Genomic DNA, 24,175 nt, shown 5'->3' with positions numbered 1-24,175 from the left:
TCTCCCCTCCCAGTGCTGATAACCGCCCTCTCCCGTCTCCCCTCCCAGTGCTGATACCCGCCCTCTCCCGTCTCCCCTCCCAGTGCTGATAATCGCCCTCTCCCGGCTCCACCCAAATTGCTGATACCCGCCCTCTCCCGTCTCCCCTCCCAGTGCTGATAACCGCCCTCTCCCGTCTCCCTTCCCAGTGCTGATAACCTCCCTCTCCCGTCTCCCCTCCCAGTGCTGATACCCGCCCTCTCCCGTCTCCCCTCTCCCCTCCCAGTGCTGATACCCGCCCTCTCCCGTCTCACCTCTCCCCTCCCAGTGCTGATACCCGCCCTCTCCCGTCTCCCCTCCCAGTGCTGATACCCGCCCTCTCCCGTCTCCCCTCCCAGTGCTGATAACCGCCCTCTCCCGTCTCCCCTCCCAGTGCTGATACCCGCCCTCTCCCGTCTCCCCTCCCAGTGCTGATACCCGCCCTCTCCCGTCTCCCCTCCCAGTGCTGATAACCGCCCTCTCCCGTCTCCCCTCCCAGTGCTGATACCCACCCTCTCCCGTCTCCCCTCCCAGTGCTGATACCCGCCCTCTCCCGTCTCCCCTCCCAGTGCTGATAACCGCCCTCTCCCGTCTCCCCTCCCAGTGCTGATACCCGCCGTCTCCCCTCTCCCCTCCCAGTGCTGATACCCGCCCTCTCCCGTCTCCCCTCTCCCCTCCCAGTGCTGATACCCGCCCTCTCCCGTCTCCTCTCCCAGTGCTGATAACCGCCCTCTCCCGTCTCCCCTCCCAGTGCTGATACCCACCCTCTCCCGTCTCCCCTCCCAGTGCTGATACCCGCCCTCTCCCGTCTCCCCTCCCAGTGCTGATAACCGCCGTCTCCCCTCCCAGTGCTGATAACCGCCCTCTCCCGTCTCCCCTCCCAGTGCTGATAACCGCCCTCTCCCGTCTCCCCTCCCAGTGCTGATAACCGCCCTCTCCCGTCTCCCCTCCCAGTGCTGATACCCGCCCTCTCCCGTCTCCCCTCTCCCCTCCCAGTGCTGATACCCGCCCTCTCCCGTCTCCCCTCTCCCCTCCCAGTGCTGATACCCGCCCTCTCCCGTCTCACCTCTCCCCTCCCAGTGCTGATACCCGCCCTCTCCCGTCTCCCCTCCCAGTGCTGATAACCGCCCTCTCCCGTCTCCCCTCCCAGTGCTGATACCCGCCCTCTCCCGTCTCCCCTCCCAGTGCTGATAACCGCCCTCTCCCGTCTCCCCTCCCAGTGCTGATACCCACCCTCTCCCGTCTCCCCTCACAGTGCTGATAACCGCCCTCTCCCGTCTCCCCTCCCAGTGCTGATAACCGCCCTCTCCCGTCTCCCCTCCCAGTGCTGATAACCGCCCTCTCCCGTCTCCCCTCCCAGTGCTGATACCCGCCCTCTCCCGTCTCCCCTCCCAGTGCTGATACCCGCCCTCTCCCGTCTCCCCTCCCAGTGCTGATAACCGCCCTCTCCCGTCTCCCCTCCCAGTGCTGATACCCGCCCTCTCCCGTCTCCCCTCCCAGTGCTGATACCCGCCCTCTCCCGTCTCCCCTCCCAGTGCTGATTACCGCCCTCTCCCGTCTCCCCTCCCAGTGCTGATACCCGCCGTCTCCCCTCTCCCCTCCCAGTGCTGATACCCACCCTCTACCGTCTCCCCTCCCAGTGCTGATAACCGCCCTCTCCCGTCTCCCCTCCCAGTGCTGATACCCACCCTCTCCCGTCTCCCCTCACAGTGCTGATACCCACCCTCTCCCGTCTCCCCTCACAGTGCTGATAACCGCCCTCTCCCGTCTCCCCTCCCAGTGCTGATAACCGCCCTCTCCCGTCTCCCCTCCCAGTGCTGATACCCGCCCTCTCCCGTCTCCCCTCCCAGTGCTGATACCCGCCCTCTCCCGTCTCCCCTCCCAGTGCTGATAACCGCCCTCTCCCGTCTCCCCTCCCAGTGCTGATACCCGCCCTCTCCCGTCTCCCCTCCCAGTGCTGATACCCGCCCTCTCCCGTCTCCCCTCCCAGTGCTGATTACCGCCCTCTCCCGTCTCCCCTCCCAGTGCTGATACCCGCCGTCTCCCCTCTCCCCTCCCAGTGCTGATACCCGCCCTCTCCCGTCTCCCCTCTCCCCTCCCAGTGCTGATACCCGCCCTCTCCCGTCTCCCCTCCCAGTGCTGATACCCACCCTCTACCGTCTCCCCTCCCAGTGCTGATAACCGCCCTCTCCCGTCTCCCCTCCCAGTGCTGATACCCACCCTCTCCCGTCTCCCCTCCCAGTGCTGATAACCGCCCTCTCCCGTCTCCCCTCCCAGTGCTGATAACCGCCGTCTCCCCTCCCAGTGCTGATAACCGCCCTCTCCCGTCTCCCCTCCCAGTGCTGATACCCACCCTCTCCCGTCTACCCTCCCAGTGCTGATAACTGCCCTCTCCCGTCTCCCCTCCCAGTGCTGATACCCGCCCTCTCCCGTCTCCCCTCCCAGTGCTGATACCCGCCCTCTCCCGTCTCCCCTCCCAGTGCTGACACCCGCCCTCTCCCGTCTCCCCTCTCCCCTCCCAGTGCTGATACCCGCCCTCTCCCGTCTCACCTCTCCCCTCCCAGTGCTGATACCCGCCCTCTCCCGTCTCCCCTCCCAGTGCTGATAACCGCCCTCTCCCGTCTCCCCTCCCAGTGCTGATACCCGCCCTCTCCCGTCTCCCCTCCCAGTGCTGATACCCGCCCTCTCCCGTCTCCCCTCCCAGTGCTGATACCCACCCTCTCCCGTCTCCCCTCACAGTGCTGATAACCGCCCTCTCCCGTCTCCCCTCCCAGTGCTGATAACCGCCCTCTCCCGTCTCCCCTCCCAGTGCTGATACCCACCCTCTCCCGTCTCCCCTCCCAGTGCTGATAACCGCCCCCTCCCGTCTCCCCTCCCAGTGCTGATACCCGCCCTCTCCCGTCTCCCCTCCCAGTGCTGATAACCGCCCTCTCCCGTCTCCCCTCCCAGTGCTGATAATCGCCCTCTCCCGTCTGCCCTCCCAGTGTTGATAACCGCCCTCTCCCGTCTCCCCTCCCAGTGCTGATACCCGCCCTCTCCCGTCTGCCCTCCCAGTGTTGATAACTGCCCTCTCCCCTCGCAGTGCTGATAACCGCCCTCTCCCGTCTCCCCTCCCAGTGCTGATACCCGCCCTCTCCCGTCTCCCCTCCCAGTGCTGATAATCGCCCTCTCCCGTCTGCCCTCCCAGTGTTGATAACCGCCCTCTCCCGTCTCCCCTCCCAGTGCTGATACCCGCCCTCTCCCGTCTCCCCTCCCAGTGCTGATAACCGCCCTCTCCCGTCTCCCCTCCCAGTGCTGATACCCGCCCTCTCCCGTCTGCCCTCCCAGTGTTGATAACTGCCTTCTCCCCTCGCAGTGCTGATAACCGCCCTCTCCCGTCTCCCCTCCCAGTGCTGATACCCGCCCTCTCCCGTCTGCCCTCCCAGTGTTGATAACCGCCCTCTCCCGTCTGCCCTCCCAGTGTTGATAACTGCCTTCTCCCCTCGCAGTGCTGATAACCGCCCTCTCCCGTCTCCCCTCCCAGTGCTGATAACCGCCCTCTCCCGTCTCCCCTCCCAGTGCTGATACCCGCCCTCTCCCGTCTGCCCTCCCAGTGTTGATAACTGCCTTCTCCCCTCGCAGTGCTGATAACCGCCCTCTCCCGTCTCCCCTCCCAGTGCTGATAACCGCCCTCTCCCGTCTCCCCTCCCAGTGCTGATACCCGCCCTCTCCCGTCTCCCCTCCCAGTTTTGATAATCGCCCTCTCCCGTCTCCCCTACTAGTGCTGATAACCGCCCTCTCCCGTCTCCCCTCCCAGTGCTGATAACCGCCCTCTCCCGTCTCCCCTCCCAGTGCTGATAACCGCCCTCTCCCGTCTCCCCTACCAGTGCTGATAATCGCCCTCTCCCGTCTCCCCTCCCAGTGCTGATACCCCGCCCTCTCCCGTCTCCCCTCCCAGTGCTGATAACCGCCCTCTTCCGTCTCCCCTCCCAGTGCTGATAACCGCCCTCTCTCCCGTCTCCCCTCCCAGTGCTGATAACCGCCCTCTCCCGTCTCCCCTCCCAGTGCTGATACCCGCCCTCTCCCGTCTCCCCTCCTGTGCTGATAACCGCCCTCTCCCGGTCTCTCTCCCAGTGCTGATAACCGCCCTCTCCCCGTCTCCCCTCCCAGTGCTGATAACCGCCCTCTCCCGTCTCCCCTCCCAGTGCTGATAACCGCCCTCTCCCGTCTCCCCTCCCAGTGCTGATAACCGCCCTCTCCGTCTCCCCTCCCAGTGCTGATACCCGCCCTCTCCCGTCTCCCCTCCCAGTGCTGATACCCGCCCTCTCCCGTCTCCCCTCCCAGTGCTGATAACCGCCCTCTCCCGTCTCCCCTCCCAGTGCTGATAACAGCCCTCTCCCGTCTCCCCTCCAGTGCTGATAACCGCCCTCTCCCGTCTCCCCTCCCAGTGCTGATAACCGCCCTCTCCGTCTCCCCTCCCAGTGCTGATAACCGCCCTCTCCCGTCTCCCCTCCCAGTGCTGATACCCGCCCTCTCCCCCTCCCAGTGCTGATAAACCGCCCTCTCCCCGTCTCCCCTCCAGTGCTGATACCGCCCTCTCCCGTCTCCCCTACCAGTGCTGATAACCACCCTCTCCCGTCTCCCCTCCCAGTGCTGATAACCGCCCTCTCCCGTCTCCCCTCCCAGTGCTGATACCCGCCCTCTCCCCTCCCAGTGCTGATAACCGCCCTCTCCCGTCTCCCCTCCCAGTGCTGATAACCGCCCTCTCCCGTCTCCCCTCCCAGTGCTGATACCCGCCCCTCTCCCGTCTCCCCTCCCAGTGCTGATAACCGCCCTCTCCCGTCTCCCCTCCCAGTGCTGATACTCGCCCTCTGCCCCTCCCAGTGCTGATAACTGCCCTCTCCCGTCTCCCCTCCCAGTGCTGATACCCGCCCTCTCCCCTCCCAGTGCTGATAACCGCCCTCTCCCCGTCTCCCCTCCCAGTGCTGAAGCTGGGCCCCGAAGCCTTTAAATTTGACGGCGGGGCGGAGGCGGTGGCCGTGCGCCAGAACGAGAAGTATTACATCCTGCGGCGGAGGTGATCGAGACGTACTGGTACATGTGGCGCTTCACCCACGACCCAAATACCGCCAGTGGGGCTGGGAGGCTGCACAGGTGAGGCTGGGTATAGGGTGGGTAGGGACCCCCGGGTGGGTAGGGACCACCCCGCAATGCAGGAGGGGACAGGTCACACCAGGGGCGGCCAACGCCAGTCCTCAACGGCCACCAACAGGTCACGTTCTCAGATATCCCTGCTTCAGCACAGGGGGTGCAGTTGAAGATTGAGCCAACTGTGCTGAAGCAGGGATATCCTGACCTGTTTCTATACTAGGGACGCGCAGGGGCGCGGCAGACAAGGGAAAGTACAAGAGAATTGTATTTTTGTGCTGTCGCCGCGCCCACGTGATGCTGTGAACCAATCACAGCGCGGCCTAGAGCTGTGACGCCCCCTAGCCACGTGCGCTACCGCTCAACCTCTACACACAAAAACGCCCAACGCCGTGCCCGCACTCGCACCAGCATGCACTATATTACAAGCCTAACACGAGCTTCATGTATCGTATACCCCGCGGGACGCGTCTCCCCCGCTGCCGAGTCTCCCCCGCGGGGACGCCTCTCCCCCCGCGGGACGCGTCTCCCCCGCTGCGAGTCTCCCCCGCGGGACGCCTCTCCCTCGCTGCCGAGTCTCCCCCGCGGGACGCCTCCTCCCCCCCGCAGGACGCCTCTCCCCCCGCGGGACGCCTCTCCCCCCGCGGGACGCCTCTCCCCCCCGCGGGACGGCCTCTCCCCCCGCGGGACGCCTCTCCCCCCGCGGGACGCCCTCTCCCCCCGCGGGACGCGTCTCCCCCCGCGGGACGCGTCTCCCCCCGCGGGACGCGTCTCCCCCCCGCTGCCGAGTCTCCCCGCGGGACGCGTCTCCCCCCGAGGGGCGCGTCTATCCCCCCCCCGCGGGACGCGTTTCCCCCCGCGGGACGCGTCTCCCCCCCGCGGGACGCGTCTCTCCCCCCCCCCCCGCGGGACGCGTCTCCCCCCCGAGGTTCGCGTCTCCCCCACCCCCCCCCCCCGCGGGACGCGTCTCCCCCCCCCCCGCGGGACGCGTCTCCTCCCGCGGGACGTCTCTCTAGCTGCGGGACGCGTCTCCCCCCCCCCTCCCCCCCCGAGGTTCGCGTCTCCCCCCACCCCCCCCCCCCCCGCGGACGCGTCTCCCCCCCCCCCCCCCCCGCGGGACGCGTCTCCCCCCCCCCCCCCGCGGGACGCGTCTCCTCCCGCGGGACGTCTCTCCCCCCGCGGGACGCGTCTCCCCCCCCCCCTCCCCCCCCGCGGGACCGCGTCTGGAGGCTTTGGGATTAAGTGTAGAAAGTTAGGCAGGTATATTTGTATCTATACGGTACGAATAATGCACGCTGCACTTAATATAAGTAGGAGAATAGAGGGGAATGCTAATGCATTGTACGGATCTCACGTGCTGGGGGTCCCTGCCCCTCGCGCTTACACGTTCATGTGCGTCACATGGGGAACATCGTGTTACTGGTTTACTTCACCTGATGTGGGGGGGACCTTCTGGTGGGGGGGGACCTTCTGGTGGGGGGGACCTTCTGAGGACTGAGGTGTTACCCGGGCGTGTTACCTGGGAATAAGTACAGTTCCTTAATGTGACCCTATTGCTGCTGTTTTGTCTCCCCCTGCAGGCCATTGAGAAGTACTGCAGAGTGAGTGGGGGGTTCTCAGGGCTGAAGGATGTCTACTCGTCAGCACCTGCATACGATGATGTACAGCAGAGCTTCTTCCTGGCCGAGACCCTCAAGTGAGTCCCCCGCCCCCCAAACACAACGCTGGCTGTCTATCCCGCAGCCCCCTCCCACAGATACCCACCTTATAACCATGATTCGCTGCTATCATGCAACTGAGAGAGTAGTGAGACATGGAACAGCCTCCCAGCAGGCTGGCGGCTGATACAATAAAGGAATTCAGAACTGGTTTGCAGGAGGCCTGAATATTAGAAGGAGGGGCCATTAATATGGGCCTGTGGCTTGGCACTGGGCAGACTGCCTGGGCCACATGCCCTTATCTGGTACCTGTTGCTGCGTTTCTGCTGAACTTGGCAATATGAAGTTAGAACATACAGAACACCTACAAGCTCAAATTGAACCCCCAAGTTAGAAGTATGAAGTTAGACCTGTTTCACAATCTCTGCATGGGCCACCCCAGGCAGACCCTGTGACAACCGCACACCCAGTCAGGCCTGTGACAACCGTACATCCAGGCATGGGCCACCCCAGGCAGACCCTGTGACAACCGCACACCCAGTCAGGCCCTGTGACAACCGTACATCCAGGCATGGGCCACCCAGGCAGACCCTGTGACAACCGTACACCCAGTCAGGCCCTGTGACAACCGTACATCCAGGCATGGGCCACCCCAGGCAGACCCTGTGACAACCGTACACCCAGTCAGGCCCTGTGACAACCGTACACCAGGCATGGGCCACCCCAGTCAGGCCCTGTGACAACCGGTACACCCAGGCATGGGCCACCCCAGGCAGACCCTGTGACAACCGTACATCCAGTCAGGCCCTGTGACAACCGTACACCCAGGCATGGGCCACCCCAGTCAGGCCCTGTGACAACCGCACACCCAGTCAGGCCCTGTGACAACCGTACATCCAGGCATGGGCCACCCCAGTCAGGCCCTGTGACAACCGTACATCCAGTCAGGCCCTGTGACAACCGTACACCCAGTCAGGCCCTGTGACAACCGTTACACCCAGGCATGGGCCACCCCAGGCAGACCCTGTGACAACCGTACACCCAGTCAGGCCCTGTGACAACCGTACATCCAGTCAGGCCCTGTGACAACCGTACACCCGGCATGGGCCACCCCAGTCAGGCCCTGTGACAACCGTACACCCAGTCAGACCCTGTGACAACCGTACACCCGGCATGGGCCACCCCAGTCAGGCCCGGTGACAACCGTACACCCGGGCATGGGCCACCCCAGTCAGGCCCTGTGACAACCGTACACCCAGGCAGACCCTGTGACAACCGTACACCCAGTCAGGCCCTGTGACAACCGTTCATCCAGGCATGGGCCACCCCAGGCAGACCCTGTGACAACCGTACACCCGGGCATGGGCCACCCCAGTCAGGCCCTGTGACAACCGTACACTCAGGCATGGGCCACCCCAGTCAGGCCCTGTGACAACCGTACACCCGGGCATGGGCCACCCCAGTCAGGCCCTGTGACATCCGTACATCCGGGCATGGGCCACCCCAGGCAGACCCTGTGACAACCGCACACCCGGGCATGGCCACCCCAGTCAGGCCCCTGTGACAACCGTACACCCCAGACATGGGCCACCCCAGTCAGGCCCTGTAACAACCGTAACACCCAGACATGGGCCACCCCAGTCAGGCCCTGTGACAACCGTACACCCAGGCATGGGCCACCCCAGTCAGGCCCTGTGACAACCGTACACCCAGGCATGGGCCACCCAGTCAGGCCCTGTGACAACCGTACACCCAGGAATGGGCCACACCAGTCAGACCCTGTGACAACCGTACACCCAGGAATGGGCCACACCAGTCAGACCCTGTGACAACCGTACACTCAGGCATGGGCCACCCCAGTCATGCCCTGTGACAACCGTACACTCAGGCATGGGCCACCCCAGTCAGACCCTGTGACAACCGTACACCCAGGCATGGGCCACCCCCTGTCAGGCCCTGTGACAACCGTACACCCGGGCATGGGCCACCCCAGTCAGGCCCTGTGACAACCGTACACCCAGGCATGGGCCACCCCAGTCAGGCCCTGTGACAACCGTACACCCAGGAATGGGCCACACCAGTCAGACCCTGTGACAACCGTACACCCAGGAATGGGCCACACCAGTCAGACCCTGTGACAACCGTACACTCAGGCATGGGCCACCCCAGTCAGGCCCAGTGACAACCGTACACCCAGGCATGGGCCACCCCTGTCAGGCCCTGTGACAACCGTACACCCAGGCATGGGCCACCCCAGTCAGGCCCTGTGACAACCGTACACCCAGGAATGGGCCACACCAGTCAGACCCTGTGACAACCGTACACCCAGGCATGGGCCACCCCTGTCAGGCCCTGTGACAACCGTACACCCAGGAATGGGCCACCCCAGTCAGGCCCAGTGACAACCGTACACCCAGACATGGGCCACCCCAGTCAGGCCCTGTGACAACCGTACACCCAGACATGGGCCACCCCAGTCAGGCCCTGTGACAACCGTACACCCAGGCATGGGCCACCCCAGTCAGGCCCTGTGGACAACCGTACACCCGGGCATGGGCCACCCCAGTCAGGCCCTGTGACAACCGTACATCCGGGCATGGGCCACCCCAGGCAGACCCTGTGACAACCGCACACCCGGGCATGGGCCACCCCAGTCAGGCCCTGTGACAACCGTACACCCGGGCATGGGCCACCCCAGTCAGGCCCTGTGACAACCGTACACCCAGGAATGGGCCACACCAGTCAGACCCTGTGACAACCGTACACCCGGGCATGGGCCACCCCTGTCAGGCCCTGTGACAACCGTACACCCAGACATGGGCCACCCCAGTCAGGCCGCTGTGACAACCGTACACCGGGCATGGGCCACCCCAGTCAGGCCCTGTGACAACCGTACACCCAGGAATGGGCCACACCAGTCATGCCCTGTGACAACCGTACACCCAGACATGGGCCACCCCAGTCAGGCTCAGTGACAACCGTACACCCAGGCATGGGCCACCCTAGTCAGGCCCAGTGACAACCGTACACCCAGGAATGGGCCACACCAGTCAGACCCTGTGACAACCGTACACCAGGCATGGGCCACCCCAGTCATGCCCTGTGACAACCGTACACCCAGACATGGGCCACCGCAGTCAGGCCCAGTGACAACTGTACACCCAGGCATGGGCCACCCTAGTCAGGCCCTGTGACAACCGTACACCCAGACATGGGCCACCCCAGTCAGGCCCTGTGACAACCGTACACCCAGGAATGGGCCACACCAGTCAGACCCTGTGACAACCGTACACCCAGGAATGGGCCACACCAGTCAGACCCCTGTGACAACCGTACACTCAGGCATGGGCCACCCCAGTCAGACCCTGTGACAACCGTACACCCAGGCATGGGCCACCCCTGTCAGGCCCTGTGACAAACCGTACACCCAGGAATGGGCCACCCCAGTCATGCCCTGTGACAACCGTACACTCAGGCATGGGCCACCCCAGTCAGACCCTGTGACAACCGTACACCCAGGCATGGGCCACCCCTGTCAGGCCCTGTGACAACCGTACACCCGGGCATGGGCCACCCCAGTCAGGCCTGTGACAACCGTACACCCAGGCATGGGCCACCCCAGTCAGCCCTGTGACAACCGTACACCCAGGAATGGGCCACACCAGTCAGACCCTGTGACAACCGTACACCCAGGAATGGGCCACACCAGTCAGACCCTGTGACAACCGTACACTCAGGCATGGGCCACCCCAGTCAGGCCCAGTGACAACCGTACACCCAGGCTTGGGCCACCCCAGTCAGGCCCTGTGACAACCGTACACCCAGGGAATGGGCCACACCAGTCAGACCCTGTGACAACCGTACACCCGGGCATGGGCAACCCCAGTCATGCCCTGTGACAACCGTACACCCAGACATGGGCCACCCCAGTCAGGGCCCAGTGACAACCGTACACCCAGGCATGGGCCACCCCTGTCAGGCCCTGTGACAACCGTACACCCGGGCATGGGCCACCCCAGTCAGGCCCTGTGACAACCGTACACCCGGGCATGGGCCACCCCAGTCAGGGCCCTGTGACAACCGTACACCCAGGAATGGGCCACACCAGTCATGCCCTGTGACAACCGTACACCCAGACATGGGCCACCCCAGTCAGGCCCAGTGACAACCGTACACCCAGGCATGGGCCACCCTAGTCAGGCCCAGTGACAACCGTACACCCAGGAATGGGCCACACCAGTCAGACCCTGTGACAACCGTACACCCAGGCATGGGCCACCCCAGTCATGCCCTGTGACAACCGTACACCCAGACATGGGCCACCCCAGTCAGGCCCAGTGACAACTGTACACCCAGGCATGGGCCACCCTAGTCAGGCCCAGTGACAACCGTACACCCAGGCATGGGCCACCCCAGTCAGGCCCTGTGACAACCGTACACCCAGGCATGTACATGCAAGGGGCAGGCCCTGTGACAACCGTACACCCAGGCATGTACATGCAACGGGCAGGCCGGGTCACAACCGTACACCCAGGCATGTACATGCAACGGGCAGGCCGTGTGACAACCGTACACCCAGGCATGTACATGCAACGGGCAGGCCGTGTGACAACCGTACACCCAGGCATGTACATGCAACGGGCAGGCCGTGTGACAACCGTACACCCAGGCATGTACATGCAAGGGGCAGGCCCTGTGACAACCGTACACCCAGGCATGTACATGCAACGGGCAGGCCGTGTGACAACCGTACACCCAGGCATGTACATGAAACGGGCAGGCCGTGTGACAACCGTACACCCAGGCATGTACATGCCAGGGGCAGGCCGTGTCACAACCGTACACCCAGGCATGTACATGCAAGGGGCAGGCCGTGTCACAACCGTACACCCAGGCATGTACATGCAAGGGGCAGGCCGTGTGACAACCGTACACCCAGGCATGTACATGCAAGGGGCAGGCCGTGTCACAACCGTACACCCAGGCATGTACATGCAAGGGGCAGGCCGTGTCACAACCGTACACCCAGGCATGTACATGCAAGGGGCAGGCCGTGTCACAACCGTACACCCAGGCATGTACATGCAAGGGGCAGGCCGTGTCACAACCGTACACCCAGGCATGTACATGCAAGGGGCAGGCCGTGTCACAACCGTACACCCAGGCATGTACATGCAACGGGCAGGCCGTGTCACAACCGTACACCCACACAATAAGGCACTTGGGAGCCGGGCTGTATAACACAATAAGGCACTTGGGAGCCGGGCTGTATAACACTTATTGTCACGCCGACGTTGCGTCACAACAAGTGTATTGAATCTGCCGCATGCGCCTCTAGTAGCGACGCAACGGCTTAGTTGCGGTCGCTAGAAGTCGATGAACATTGGTTTTTCTGTGACCACGTCAGTGGTTCAGCCAATGAGGACGGACCTCACGACCACGCTCCCACTGGTTCTAACACTATAAGCAAAAATCGCTGCTACAATGGCGACGGATGATGTAGCGTCGCCGTAGCAAGGACTATACGCGCTGCCTAAGACACTCGTGCTGCGCTTTAGAAATCAGTACGCCACTCGGTGTATCTCATGTTCCCCCGCTCTTACACCCTGTCCCCTCTTCCCTCCCGCAGGTATCTGTACCTCCTCTTCTCTAGTGACGACCTCTTGCCATTAGACAACTGGGTGTTTAACACAGAGGCGCATCCCTTACCCGTCATCCGCCTGGTCAACAGCACGCTGCCTGGGAGCCGCGTGGCACGATAGGGCCGCCCGCCCGCGCAGGGGCAGCAAGAGACAGAACCCACGACCATATTCCTGGGACCACTACAGACCTGAGGGGGCTTCTCACACGCAGGCGCCGTGCTGCGAGAGGGACGCTGCTCCTGGGCACTATTCCAATTCATTATATATTTTTTACCCCCTTCCCCTTTTGCCACCAGAGACAGAGCAGCATGTCTCTGCGGATCAGAGTGTGCGAGGGGCGGGGGTCATGGACCAAACCGCTCGGGAAGGGCTCCTGCAAGGGGGCGGGGGGAGAGAGACCAAAACGCGTGGGATGGGCTGCTGCAAGGATGCGGGGGAGAGGACCAACTTCTCGGGAGGGACTTCTGCAAGGGGGCAGGAGCGAGAGACACAACCCCTCGGGAGGGGGCGGGAGAGACAACCCCTCAGGAGGGGGCGGGGGGGAAGAGATAAAACCGCATGGGAGGGACTGCTGCAAGGGGGCAAGGGGCGACAGACCAACCCACACGGGAGGGGCGACAGACCAACCCACACGGGAGGGGCTGTTGCCTGGGGGTGGTGGCGGGAGAGAGACAAAACTGCATGGGAAGGGCTGCTGAAAGGGGACAGGGAGAGAGAGACCAACCCACGTGGGAGGGGCTGCTACAAGGGGGTGGGGGGAAAGAGACCAACCCACGCGGGAGGGGGTGCTGCAAGGGGGCGAGGGGCGAGAGACCAACCCACGTGGGAGGGGCTGCTGCAAGGGGGCAGGGGGAAAGAGACCAACCCATGCGGGAGGTGGTGCTGGAAGGGGGCGGGGGGGAGAGAGACCAAACCACGCGGGAGGGGCTGCTGCAAGGGGGCAGGGGGAAAGAGACCAACCCATGCGGGAGGTGATGCTGCAAGGGGGGGGGGGGGGGGAGAGACCAAACCACGCGGGAGGGGCTGCTGCAAGGGGGCAGGGGGAAAGAGACCAACCCATGCGGGAGGTGGTGCTGCAAGGGGGCGGGGGGAGAGAGACCAAACTGCTCAGGAGGTTCTGCTGCAAGGGGGCGGGGGGAGAGAAGCAGACCAAACGGCTGGAATGTGGGGCAGACTTGGGATATAGGACGGGGAAGGTGGGGTGAGGGGGTGATCTGCCCCTTTTACCCTCCTAAAGGCACTTTGTGGGACAGTTTGCACAGGGGCTGTAGGATTTTACCAGTGTTTTTAATGTAATGGGGGTAACGAGGCTCTGCGGGACTTCTCGTCCGATCCTCAGTGGCAGGCCCTTCTGGGCAAAGCAGCGGGCGCGTTATGACGGATCTGCACGCCTGTCGGTCCCTAAGCCTATAACATTTTTTTTCGGATGACCTGCGGATTTTCTAACATTAAAGATGGTTAGACGTCCCATGATAAGGGGGGTGTCAGAATCCTGCCCTCCCTTCCTGCGGACACTGCGCCTCTCTCTCGTTCTTGTTTCATTTTGTGGTTCTTAGCGGCATGAGCAAAGCAACAAGCGGGAAATAAAGAGACGATGTACAGACACCACCGGGAATGTGGCTCAGTCTGGGGGCGGGGAAGTAAAATCCAGGAGATTCACCCCGTAGTTTCAGGCCAGGAGAATCCTGCTTGTGCAGCCAACCCAACATAGACAAACTATTTAAGGCAGGCCTCCTCTAAGGCAGAGGAACAGAGGGGAGCTCCACTCACACGTCCACAATGCAATTCTCCATTCCATCAGGGAAAGGCACAGGCCTGGTACAGTGTTACTGGGGGCGGCTCGCGCTCGGAATGCTCAGAAACGAAGCATTATGATTGGCTCACACTGTTAGAGATACATCGTCAACCAATCCCCTTACTTGACCGATTACATCAATGAGAAGATTCCATTCTCACATTTTTCTGGGGGGGGAATCTTACTGTACACACCTTTTTTTTGTTTTTAGATTTTACCTTATTTAAAGCATATTGAATTTATGAAATGTCTTTAAAAACAAAATAATGTAAAAAATGTCATTTCCCAGAAGCTTGAGCTCTCCGAAATATACAATGTGATGAAATAATCTGGTAGCAGAGATGCTTCTAACACTGGGGGTACATCGCTGCTAAATAAACATGGACGTCTCTTCTACACCCCTTCGCTCTGTCACCATCCGGCCCCTGTCAGGCAGAGCTACGCATGACATCACAGGAGGTGACCGTGGCACAGAGACGCAGAACATGGCGGCACGCGGAGGGAAACCATTACTTGGGATAATTTCACTGGAATATTGTATTCTTTTTGAACCCTTCCTTGATGCATGAAGCGCACACAGTTATTAGCCGACATGAAGACCTCCAGATCACACGTGTTCTTGGTTGGGGTGTCGCTGCTTCTTACCTCGCACACGCCGGTGTACGGGACTCCTTATCACCTAACAAGCCGCTTCCACTCGCCCTATTAATGGTGCAGGAACATCCTGCCCTGTCCCTCCTATCTGCCACCCATCTCTTCTCCATCATTATGCATGATCCTCCCTTTCAGAGGGCATGGGGGGGGCTGCAACTCCAGTCCTCAAGGGCCACCAACAGGCTAGATATTGGTGGTATCCCTGCCCGTGGCTTAGGGACAACAGTTTGAGAATCAGTGGTCTACAGCAGGAGTTCTCAACTCCAGTCCTCAAGCTCCCCTCCAACAGGTCAGGATTTCCTGCTTCAGCACAGGTGGCTCAGAGGCTCAGTCAAAGAATGAGCCTCTGGTTGAGCCACCTGTGCTGAAGCAGGGTCTGATTGAGCCACCTGTGCTGAAGCAGGGATGTCCTTTAAAACCTGCCCTTGAAGACGAGTTGGATCCCACTGATGCAGAAGAGATACACTCTTTGCCAGTGGACAATATCACCACCCTTTTTCCACTGACAACCCACAGTGCTGCAGAGGGGTAACCCGGGAAACATAGTGGGTTCATGTTGATGCTTGGAGAGATCGCACCTTGTAAAACAGAATATTTTCATGGTAATGCTAGTACTATCAAACAAACAAATCAATATAAGCCCTCTAAAAAGCGCTGACCTACACACTGTGAAATTAAAGGTGATTATATCAAAAATTATGTGATAGACAATAATGTGATATAAAATAAAATAAAGCAGCCTAAGGAACAAAAAAACAACAGATTATTCCAAATCTGTACAAACAATATATATACACAAATTAATCGTTCCTGGCGCTGTGGATAAAGTCCAAAATACCGTGGTACCGGGGTGTCGGCATCGAGTGTAGTGGGTGTCGGCATCGAGTGTAGTGTGCGGCGATTCTCTCTCCTCGGCAGTCAATAGGAGCAGTGCAGGTTGCGGACGGCAGTTTGTGCGGTATTTGATACCCTGTATGTATGTATGTGTGATTTTAACGGTTTTTCTTAAGCCATTCAATCCTGTACGGTATCACACTAGTATTGTTTAATTTCCACTCCCTCACCCCCACTTTCGAACCTGTGGGGTGTTGGAGTGAAAAATCGACACTGAGTGAGGGGGATTCCAGCAGACCAGACCACGTGGGATCCGTGAGATGATCTGAAGGAAAGGGACGGGTGTCACAGATTCTCTCAACTGAATGTTCCCAGCCCATATCCTGTAAGTAGGATTCTAGGATTTTAGATAGGGGGACAATTAAAGAAACACTACGCAATTGGCGTGCCCTGTTGTTCAGCTGTTTCTGGAATAACAGAAAAGACATCATTTACAAGGACTACAACTCCCCTGTCTGAAACACCAATATCAAGATCAATAACCCGCTTAAGGAAGCCTGCATTAGAGACTGCCTTGTTGGTTCACGGTATTTTGGACTTTATCCACAGCGCCAGGAACGATTAATTTGTGTATATATAATGCTAGTACTATATCGGCCAATTAAAAAGAAAATCTGAATATGTTCAGCACAGGGGAGAGGGGTGTGATAGAAACTTTCACATAGATAAAGGGGTTCAACAGAGTGCAGGAGGGAAGCATATTTCAGAGAAGGAGGAGTGTTAGAACAGGAGGTCCTCTGAGACAGGAAGGTGGCAGCTACTTCATGGAAAGGGTTGTAGATTTATGGAATTGTCTCCGGGCAGCGGTGGTAGGGGTAATAGTAAGAGAACGCAAACATGCTTGGGATAGACATAAGGCGAAATCCTAAATATGAAGATCAAACCTGGTCTGAGGTTTAACAGCAGGTCTGAAAATGGGCAGAGACGGGGCAAGTGCTTCATATCGGCCGTCATAGTCTGGTTCTGGGCTAAAATGGGCAAGCTCTAAGAAATCCAAGAAACCCAAAAATAACAACTCCCCCATTGTACCACACTGCGGAATAGGTTGGTGCTTTACAAATAAACAATAATATATTAGATCAAAGTTAATCTAGTACCAACGGGTGTAGGGTAAATCTACTTCCAATGGCCGATCACCGTTTGCTTCCGTTCACCTTGCGAAGTCCTTTAAATGTCCCCACGCTGTATATTTGGGGCTCGCACACCGGCCTTCTGTTATATACACTATGGCACGGTGTCCAGCCCAACTCCCGTGTGTATTCTGAAATCCGCCGCACGTATACTGCGCACATATGTTACAAACGGGAGGCTCGGTTAAACGTTTCACTGATAGTTTCCTGGGCACGGATACACGAGCCAGAACCAGTCACTGTAATAGGACAGCCGGGCGACCGGGAATGAAGGCCAGGCATTTTAAATGGAGCAGACTGACGCCCTCACATTTGGGAAAAGTAGAAAGGGTTTAAAGTTATTTAACTTTTACCTTCTGTAACAAATGCTTTGGGGGGGGGGGGGTTATGATCTTTTAGTGATAAAACCATTTGTCTGTCCTCATGTAAATTAGTATTTTTGACATGTCCACAGTTTGCGAAGAAAATGGAGCATCATTTCTGTCACTTTAATGGTGATTACATCTTTCCAAAGAAGCCCATTACACTGATAACGTGTTTGGGTTTTTATTACCATCTATACAGGGAAATGCGACCTGTGACCTGTGACCAAAGGGCTTAGCCACGAAGCAGAAGTGCATTCGGCAAGTGAGACAGCAGAGGGCAGCAGAGCTGAGGCAGTTACATGAAGTAGAGATGTATGTTTGAGAAGCATCAGGATATAGTGATGCCGACTGAACTTCACCTCTAGGCCAGTGATGGAGGACAGCTTTTATTGGCCAGATAGTATTTATTTGCGATGGTGCCAGTACTTTTATCTTTTTTAATTCCGATAAACTTCTACCTAATAATGGGATCTCGTTAAATAGATTCATATGTTCTGTTCTAAAGAGATCAATAAATCACTTTTTAGAACTGTTTTATCTAAGTGCTTCCTCCACGTGTTTAATAGGACGGTGCTGTTCGAGTCCATAGCACAGTACTTCCTTATTGTACCCCACCACTGTGGCAAAGACCTGTATGGCGCCAGGGATGACAATCCGGCAACAATGGCGATAGCAAGTGCACAACCCCAGAAGTGGGGCGCCCAGCGCGGTCTGCTTAGCTGATCTGTTGATTGTGGAGGTTGTTGCGAGGATCCCCACATCCGATCACGAATAGAAGAGAAAACAAAAACAAGCACTAACCTCCAAACGAGTATTAACGATGATTGTGAATGGAATGAGCTGATTGTCCTTCTGTCATATGACAAACTGCTCCGTGAGGATGCAATTTATTCATATAAAAAAAAGCTGTGTGTGCTGTGCACGCGCATAGTAAGTGAAACTTCTTTGACTTTTGTCACAGAAATTGACTTATAACGCGCGTGCTCGGCACAGTCAGTGTATGTGTCAGTCAGTGACTATGTATGTGTGTCAGTCAGAGAGTATGTATTTGTGTCAGTCAGTGTGTGTATGTGTGTCAGTCAGTGTGTGTATGTGTGTCAGTCAGTGTGTGCATGTGTGTCAGTCAGTGTGTTCATGTGTGTCAGTCAGTGTGTGCATGTGTGTCAGTCAGTGTGTGCATGTGTGTCAGTCAGTGTGTGCATGTGTGTCAGTCAGTGTGTGCATGTGTGTCAGTCAGTGTGTGCATGTGTGTCAGTCAGTGTGTCAGTCAATGTGTGAGTGTGTGTGTCAGTCAGTATGTCTCTCTCTGTGTTGTGTGAATGTCTCTCTGTGTCGGTCAGTGTGTGTATGTGTGTCAGTCAGTGAGTGTATGTGTGTCAGTCAGTGAGTGTATGTGTGTCAGTCAGTGAGTGTATGTGTGTCAGTCAGTGTGCGTGCATATGTGTGTCAGTGTGCGTGTGTGTGTGTGTGTGTGTGTGTGTGTGTGTGTGTCAGTCAGTGTGTGTATGTGTGTGTGTCAGTCAGTGTGTGTGTGTGTGTCAGTCAGTGTGTGTGTGTGTGTGTGTGTGTGTATATGTGTGTCAGTCAGTGTGTGTGTGTGTGTGTGTGTGTGTGTGTGTGTGTGTGTGTGTGTGTCATTCAGTGTGTGTGTGTGTGTGTGTGTCTATGTGTGTCAGTCAGTCAGTGTGTGTGTGTATATGTGTCAGTCATTGTGTGTGTATGTGTGTCAGTGTGTGTGCATGTGTGTCAGTCAGTGTGTGTGCATGTGTGTCAGTCAGTGTGTGTGTATGTGTGTCAGTCAGTGTGTGTGTGTGTGTGTGTGTGTGTATGTGTGTCAGTCAGTGTGTGTGTGTGTATATATGTATGTGTGTGTGTCTGTCAGTGTATGTGTGTCTCTCTTTGTGTCCTGCCCCCTCTCTCCTGACTCCCCCCCCCCCCCCTCACAGACAGGCAGAGCTGCGGACCCGCGGCAGCTCTGCCTGAGTCTCTCCTCCCCCCCCCCCCCCCCTCACAGACAGGCAGAGCTGCGGACCCGCGGCAGCTCTGCCTGAGACTCTCCTACTCCGGCGATAACATTTTGAGCGGCGCCGCCACATGTCAGTGGGTGGGTGGGTGGGGGGAGCGGCGCCAGGGGCTAGCGCCGCCGCATGTCAGCAGCCGTGTGGGAGAGCTGCGGGACTCGGGGAAGCAAGAGGGAGGAGAGAGGCTGAGCAGCGGCTCCTCCTCTCACAGCCCATGGCAGCGGGCGGTGGAACGGCGCCAGTTAGGATGTGAGCAACTGGGTGTGTGGGAGGGTGAGGGGTGTGTGGGAGGTCCTCTCTCAGCCGGAGTACTTGCGCGGCTTCCGCCATCTTATTACACCCGCAGCACCGGAAGCTCTGCGGCAGCCATCTTGCTATACCCATGGCAGTGGCCGTTAGGAGCGGCGCCGGCGGCTATCGCCGCCGTCGCCGCCGCATGTCACAGCAGATGCGTGGGCAGCATGTCACAGCGGGTGTGTGGGGGAGCAGCGGCTGTTAGGAGCGGCGCCGGCGGCTATCGCCGCCGCCGCCGCATGTCACAGTAGATGCGGGGGGGGGGGAGGGGGGAGCTGTGACGTCACTTCCGTTTCACATTTGTCCCCCATCTCTCCCGTTTTACCCCATCAGAATAGGTGCCACTAAAGAAGTTTCACTTCAAAAACAATTAAACATTGCGGCAAATGAGAATCATAAAATAAGAACCTAGCTGGGCGCCCCACTTCTGGGTTTGTGCTCTTGCTAACTATCGCCATTGTAGCCGGATTGTCATCCTAGGCGCCATACGGGTCTTTTTTTAGCTTCTAAACATGTTCTGGTTTAGAGATAACTAGCAGGACCGGTTAGGCAGCCTTTGGACTTCAAGGACTATTGGAACTTTATCACTGTTACGCTTTATATATATATTGTGGGTATATGTTTTCACATAACTAGAGCTTGTTCCCTTAACTTTTCGCTCAACCACTGTTGCAGCCGTATTTCCCTGTGTGGGGCCAAGAGATTCTTCCTGGATACTGGGGAAGAAATGAGAAATCTAGCTGCCTGCTTGACACACAGCCCAATGGGACATTGAGGGACTCAAATGGGACACATCAGGGCTTTCCAAGGGGGCGCCCCACCAGGGTGACCGGTCTGCGGACAATCCCACGATCATTGAGCTGCTCACTACTGGGACAGTAAATCATGTAGCAACTTCTGCTAGTTACTAGCATTGCAGTGCCCCAAATATATAGGGGAAGTTTGCAAGTGTGGACACCGCTGGCATTGGTCAAGAACGCAACATTAAAGATAAGTGGGTCTGTGTATTTGTTTTACAACAAAACCTGTATTACATCCCGGGTATCGGCACCAATGGAGGCTGCTTCAAATGTCACCTTGCGTTTTGGGAAGAGTTTCTCTCTTGAGTGTCGCATGTCAAGCCCCTACAGCACTGCAGGGTTGTTAGGCAGGAGTTACAGTACACAATACACCTGTTGTAATTGGATGTAGCAAATGATACACCTGTGTGAGTCAATGTGTCAAGGTGTGATTCAGAGAGGAATGCCGTGGAATGAGAATCTATCTGATTCTGTGGCTCCGCACGCCATGTTTTATTCCCCTGCAAATTGTGAATCTGTCTGACTTTATCCTGAATGAACACCATCTCAAATTACTCAGTAAGGGCCTATCATACTCACCAACAGCTAGCATGGACCTATTTGAATGGGTGAAGGACACCAATTTTATTTGGTAGAAAACTTAAATTCCATAAGTTCTTTCGCATGAGAGAAATAAGAACTGCCAACTCTCTCGAAGTCTCCCATGGATACCCAGGATATGGAGGTATACCGAAACCTAGAGGCCTTGTTAGAAGGAACTAATAGAACACACGGCGAGGGCCCTTATACCGAGTTAATACCTAAATCAAAATTCATGCCATTCAGTGACCAATGTGCGAATATAGATGTATTCATGGATTTGGTCACTAAAGACCTCGAGCGACTACATACTGGCCGGACACCGGACAACCTGTCTCTCTTGGAAAGAAAAGCTCTAAAAGAACTTGAATCCAATGAAGAAATAGTCATCAAACCCTCAGATAAGGGGGGTAACCTGGTCATCCCGCGTAGCTCAGACTACAAGAAAGAGAACTTGAGTACTGGCGGACCCCTATGTTATGAAGTATTGGAAGGAGACCCCACCATAACATATAACGCCGAATTGAGCACTATCCTCCAGAGAGGACTCTCTGAAAAGGTCATTAGCAAAAGTGAACCTGATTATATTTTGGTTAAGATCCCCAAAATTGCCACCTTTTACAGCCTGCCGAAGCTACATAAAAATAACCCCCTCCCCAGGACGACCAATTGTGTCGGGGATCAGCAATTTGACCGAACGGGCAAGCTAATATATTGATCAGGTACTTCGACCTTTTGTCATGACTTTGCCCTCATACTTCAAAGATACAAAGGATGTCCTCAAAAAGCTAGAGGGCATATTTAGCAGTGAGGAAACAATCCTTGTGAGCTTAGATGTGGAGGGACTATATACTAGCATAAGCCATGAATATGGACTGAAAGCAGTTACCCACTTTCTAAGCACAAGGGGCGGCTGGCATACGACACAACATCTTTGTCACGGATCTACTCAGATTCGTGCTGACAAGGAATTATTTCCTTTTCAGCAATAAAATATATCACCAAATCAGAGGCACCGCAATGGGGACAAAATGTGCCCCTACGTATGCAAATCTCTACCTGGGATGGTGGGAGTCCCAGGTAGTTTTTACTGAGGAGATGGAGGGGTACACCGAGCACATTGACCTCTGGGTCCGCTACATCGATGATGTGCTCGTGCTGTGGCGGGGCCCGGAGGTCCCTCTCAAAGAATTCATCAGTCTTCTCAACACCAATGTGTACAATCTCCATCCAACCCTGGAACATAATAAAAATCTTATAGGTTTCCTGGATTTACGCATCTCTAGGGGCACAGGCGGACCTCTAGACACAAGTGTTTACAGAAAAGCCACAGCCACCAATAACCTCCTGGAGGCCACGAGCCATCACCCAAGAGCACAAGTGAATGCATACCCACTGGCCAATTCTTGAGGATACGGCGCAACTGTAGCTCTGACCTTGAATTTGAAAAACAATCCCAGTCCATGACCCAGTGTTTTTTGGAGAAAGGGTACAGTAAGAAAAGCATTTAAAAAGCCTACAAAAGAGCTAAACATACTACCCGAAGGTCACTTATGATGGATAGAGCGAATAACAACCAAGATGGAGTTATACGCTTCATAAGTACCTACAACAGAGAATGGTCACAGGCACGTGACATTCTCCAGAGACACTGGCACATTTTGAGGGCCGTTGAACATAGTTGGGTCATCAAGGATAGGAGGCAAGAAACATATGGGATATACTTGTTCATAGTCATTTTACAGAAACATCCACTAGAACCTGGCTACCACCAAAACCCACAGGATCCTATACGTGTTGGGCAAGGCCTGCCAATACATGAGGATTACGAGGCAATTCACAACCTGGAACAACACCAAGTCATATCAAATCCGTACCTTCATCAACTGCCTGAGTACAGGTGTAATATACCAAGGCATCTGCACATGTGGCAAAATATGTGTCGTAAAACCAGATGCTGCCTCAAACAGCGGGTCCTTGAACACATCGGCACTATAAGAAACAAAGCGGACAAACCTCTGTCTCGACATGTTAGTTTATGTCACGATGGGGATAGAAAAGCCGTACAATTCTGTGAGATTGACCACTTTTCTTGTGGCCAAAGGAAGGGGACAGGGACACAGTCCTGCTACAAAAAGAAGCTAAGTGGATATACACACTTTGGACTCTAGCACCTAGAGGCCTGAATGAGGGGTACATGTTTACCCCATTTATCTAACTCCTATTAATTCAGCTACGGTCCATCTTGCTGTTATCAGAGTTTAGGTATCTCTGGATTTCCGTCCATGTCTGCACCCAATCATGAATTTAGTTCCATCTCACCCTTTCTGCATCTGTCTGAATATCAGGGATCACCGTATCCTTTGACATTTCACTATATTCCCCCCAAAAGGAAAAGGGGTATCTCTGTACCCTACTATTCAATGAGTTTTCCTCATTGAACCTATGGCTGACTTATTGTTACTATCAGTAGCCATAGAAGTGATACAACAACTACCATAGACTACCCTTTATGACTATAGGGAATGAGTAGTCTCATTACCCTATAAGTAGCCTGACAACATACATATTAAATGTATTACACAACAGTATGGTGCAAAAAGCTAGAATCAGGCACATACTTCTATTTGTTAACACTGCGTGCACACAGAAAAGACTACATTAGTGGTGTATAATGGATGCAGAACTCCACACACGCAGCAAGACTTAAAGGGTTAAGAGTGATGTCACTTACCTGGAGGACCTATAAATACCTGCCAGTATGCAGGGTCCACTCATTATTACTCACAAACTGCCTTGAAGAAGTGTCTCTCGCGAAACGCGCGCGTCGGCTCTATTCTCTGATGTGCACGCGCAGGGTCTGGTAATCACCGCGCCTGACTGTCTCGAACGGCGAGCTGGCGCGGCTACCTGCTCCTGCACGATACAGGTCTCAGATCGTGACGGACACGCGAGACCTCCTCTTAGATAGTAAGAGGGAAAACCTATCCACCAAGAATTAATGTACCACAGTCAGGGGCTGACCGTTTATTCACTGAGCTTATCCACTACCAGCTCTGAGTGTGAATATTCTAAGCCCAGTACAGGAATCTATGTGTTTACAGGGAGACTCTCTCCGTATAGAGGTTCATGTAAGCACCTTACCTCAAGGGGCTGTTTTATATAGTACATTATACTGTATATACTGTTGATCACTGT

General features: G+C 56.7%; 1 protein-coding gene across 1 annotated transcript in view; it reads left to right on the top strand.

Moving 5' to 3' along the window:
• The window catches only part of MAN1A2 (mannosidase alpha class 1A member 2), a 163,478-nt gene extending 150,605 nt beyond the window's left edge, over positions 1–12,873 (top strand). Inside the window, 5 exon segments of the mRNA XM_075592935.1 lie at positions 4,981–5,067; positions 5,070–5,117; positions 5,120–5,151; positions 6,726–6,841; positions 12,433–12,873. Of these exon segments, the coding sequence (XP_075449050.1) occupies positions 4,981–5,067; positions 5,070–5,117; positions 5,120–5,151; positions 6,726–6,841; positions 12,433–12,565 (416 nt within the window). The 3' untranslated portion in view covers positions 12,566–12,873.
• Positions 12,874–24,175: the final 11,302 nt, after the last annotated feature.

Source organism: Ascaphus truei, chromosome 3 (assembly GCF_040206685.1).
Source record: "Ascaphus truei isolate aAscTru1 chromosome 3, aAscTru1.hap1, whole genome shotgun sequence".
Lineage (NCBI taxonomy): Eukaryota > Metazoa > Chordata > Amphibia > Anura > Ascaphidae > Ascaphus > Ascaphus truei.
This window is presented reverse-complemented; position numbering and strand designations above follow the sequence as displayed.